Genomic DNA, 1,578 nt, shown 5'->3' on the forward strand with positions numbered 1-1,578 from the left:
TACTTTGAATAGTACGCTCAAATAATACAAAGAATCTTGGGAAAGCAGCAAACAAGAATTAAACTAAAATTTTCTCGACCAATCCAATGCATTTCTATTTTTATAGACAAATATTAAATTTAAATTCCCTAACGACAATAATTAGAATATTACGCAAAGTCACAGAAGCATCATCGTAATTATCAGCGTTGGACGATATAATAGAGGAATAAACGAAATCTAGCTATTGTATTCGCTATTCGTTGTCATCAATTTTAACTCTCTCTGTATGTACCCACATGGCTGAGAAATTTTTTTCAATCTAGATTTACAAGCTTATGTGCTTCCCAGACACACCATTATAAATACAGGCAGCTGATGAAGCAGTTCCATGTAAGATAAAGGAGGAGGAAAATCTGCAATCCGCCATGGATAGGAAAGCAAAAAGCTTAGGGCTATTGAGCGCGTTCGGAATTGTTGGAGAGGCCCTGAAAACCATTACCTCTCAACCTAAATCATTGGGATCCATCACTCTAGTTTTCATGCTGCCTTTAGCTCTGTTAGATCTCAAAAAATTTATGGTCAACCCTCTTCTTGCTAAGATTAATTCCTATGACTCTACCGATGTGCAAAATCTACCCTTCAAGCCATTGGCAAAGCTTTCACTGCTGCAAGCTGTGTACCCATTTCTCTCTTATTCTCTCTTGATGCCATCTATGGCAGCAGTGGTCTTCACCGTGGCCAGCCACAAACCCTCCTTTGCAGGGGTCATGAAAGTTTTGCCCACAGTGTGGAAGCGGATGATGATAACTTGCCTTTGGTATTTCACCATTTATTTCCAGATTGCAATGGCTTTTGCTTTTGCTTGTTGTTTTCTAGCGTTGGGCTTCGTAGTATTCGGTAAGTCGTATTGGATACAGTTTTCCATTGCATTCCTTATTGTTTTCATGGTGTTTTCGAGTGTCTTGTTGTATGTGAGAATGGTGTGGCAAGTGGCGAGTGTTATGAGCGTGATGGAGGAGGAATATTATGGGTTCGAGGGTATGAAGAGGAGCCACCGTCTCATGAAAGGAAAGTGCTCTACAGCCTGGGCTCTCGCCATATTTCAGTTGCTAATTACTGAGTTTCTTGTTTATACAACATCTAGGGTGAGTTTACATGTCATGGGACTATGGACAAATATAGCGTTTGCAACAGCCTGCATAGTGATGGGGTGTCTGGTTACTTTGATGGGGATGTTAACGCAGAGTGTGCTCTACTTTGCATGCAAGGCTTTCCACGGTGAAGGCATAGAGGGAAATATCGGTGAATATCAGGCTCCTATGGACGGGGATAGTCTCGAGCCTTTGAATATATAATTAATAACTTGTCCCGGAATAAAAGGCATGCTAGGTTAGTTATTGTGTTTTATTTGGTATAGACTGAAATAGTTATTCCATTTTAAGTTTCAGTGAGCAATTGTGTTTGATGAAGACATTATGTTACATGTGACATCAATTAATCTTTGAACTAATCAGTGAGATTAGTATTGATTTAAACTTTTTATTTGGATATGTATCTTAGGTGGGTAGTATTTATTTATAACATTAATTAAATAGT

The 1,578-nt window shown here is 38.8% G+C and overlaps 1 protein-coding gene across 1 annotated transcript; it reads left to right on the forward strand.

Annotated features, from left to right (window-relative positions):
- The first annotated feature begins 407 nt into the window (after positions 1 to 407).
- On the forward strand, positions 408 to 1,337 carry LOC149531811 (uncharacterized). The gene has a single exon (XM_089808404.1). The coding sequence runs from the start codon at positions 408 to 410 to the stop codon at positions 1,335 to 1,337; it is 930 nt and encodes a 309-aa protein (XP_089664530.1).
- Positions 1,338 to 1,578: the final 241 nt, after the last annotated feature.

This window comes from Cupressus sempervirens, chromosome 11 (assembly GCF_028749045.1).
Source record: "Cupressus sempervirens isolate cs-2001-9-10 chromosome 11, ASM2874904v1, whole genome shotgun sequence".
Classification (NCBI taxonomy): domain Eukaryota; kingdom Viridiplantae; phylum Streptophyta; class Pinopsida; order Cupressales; family Cupressaceae; genus Cupressus; species Cupressus sempervirens.

Excerpts from the sequence above, each read along its gene's own strand:
- LOC149531811 (XM_089808404.1), top strand. The coding sequence starts at position 408 with ATGGATAGGAAAGCAAAAAGCTTAGGGCTATTGAGCGCGTTCGGAATT.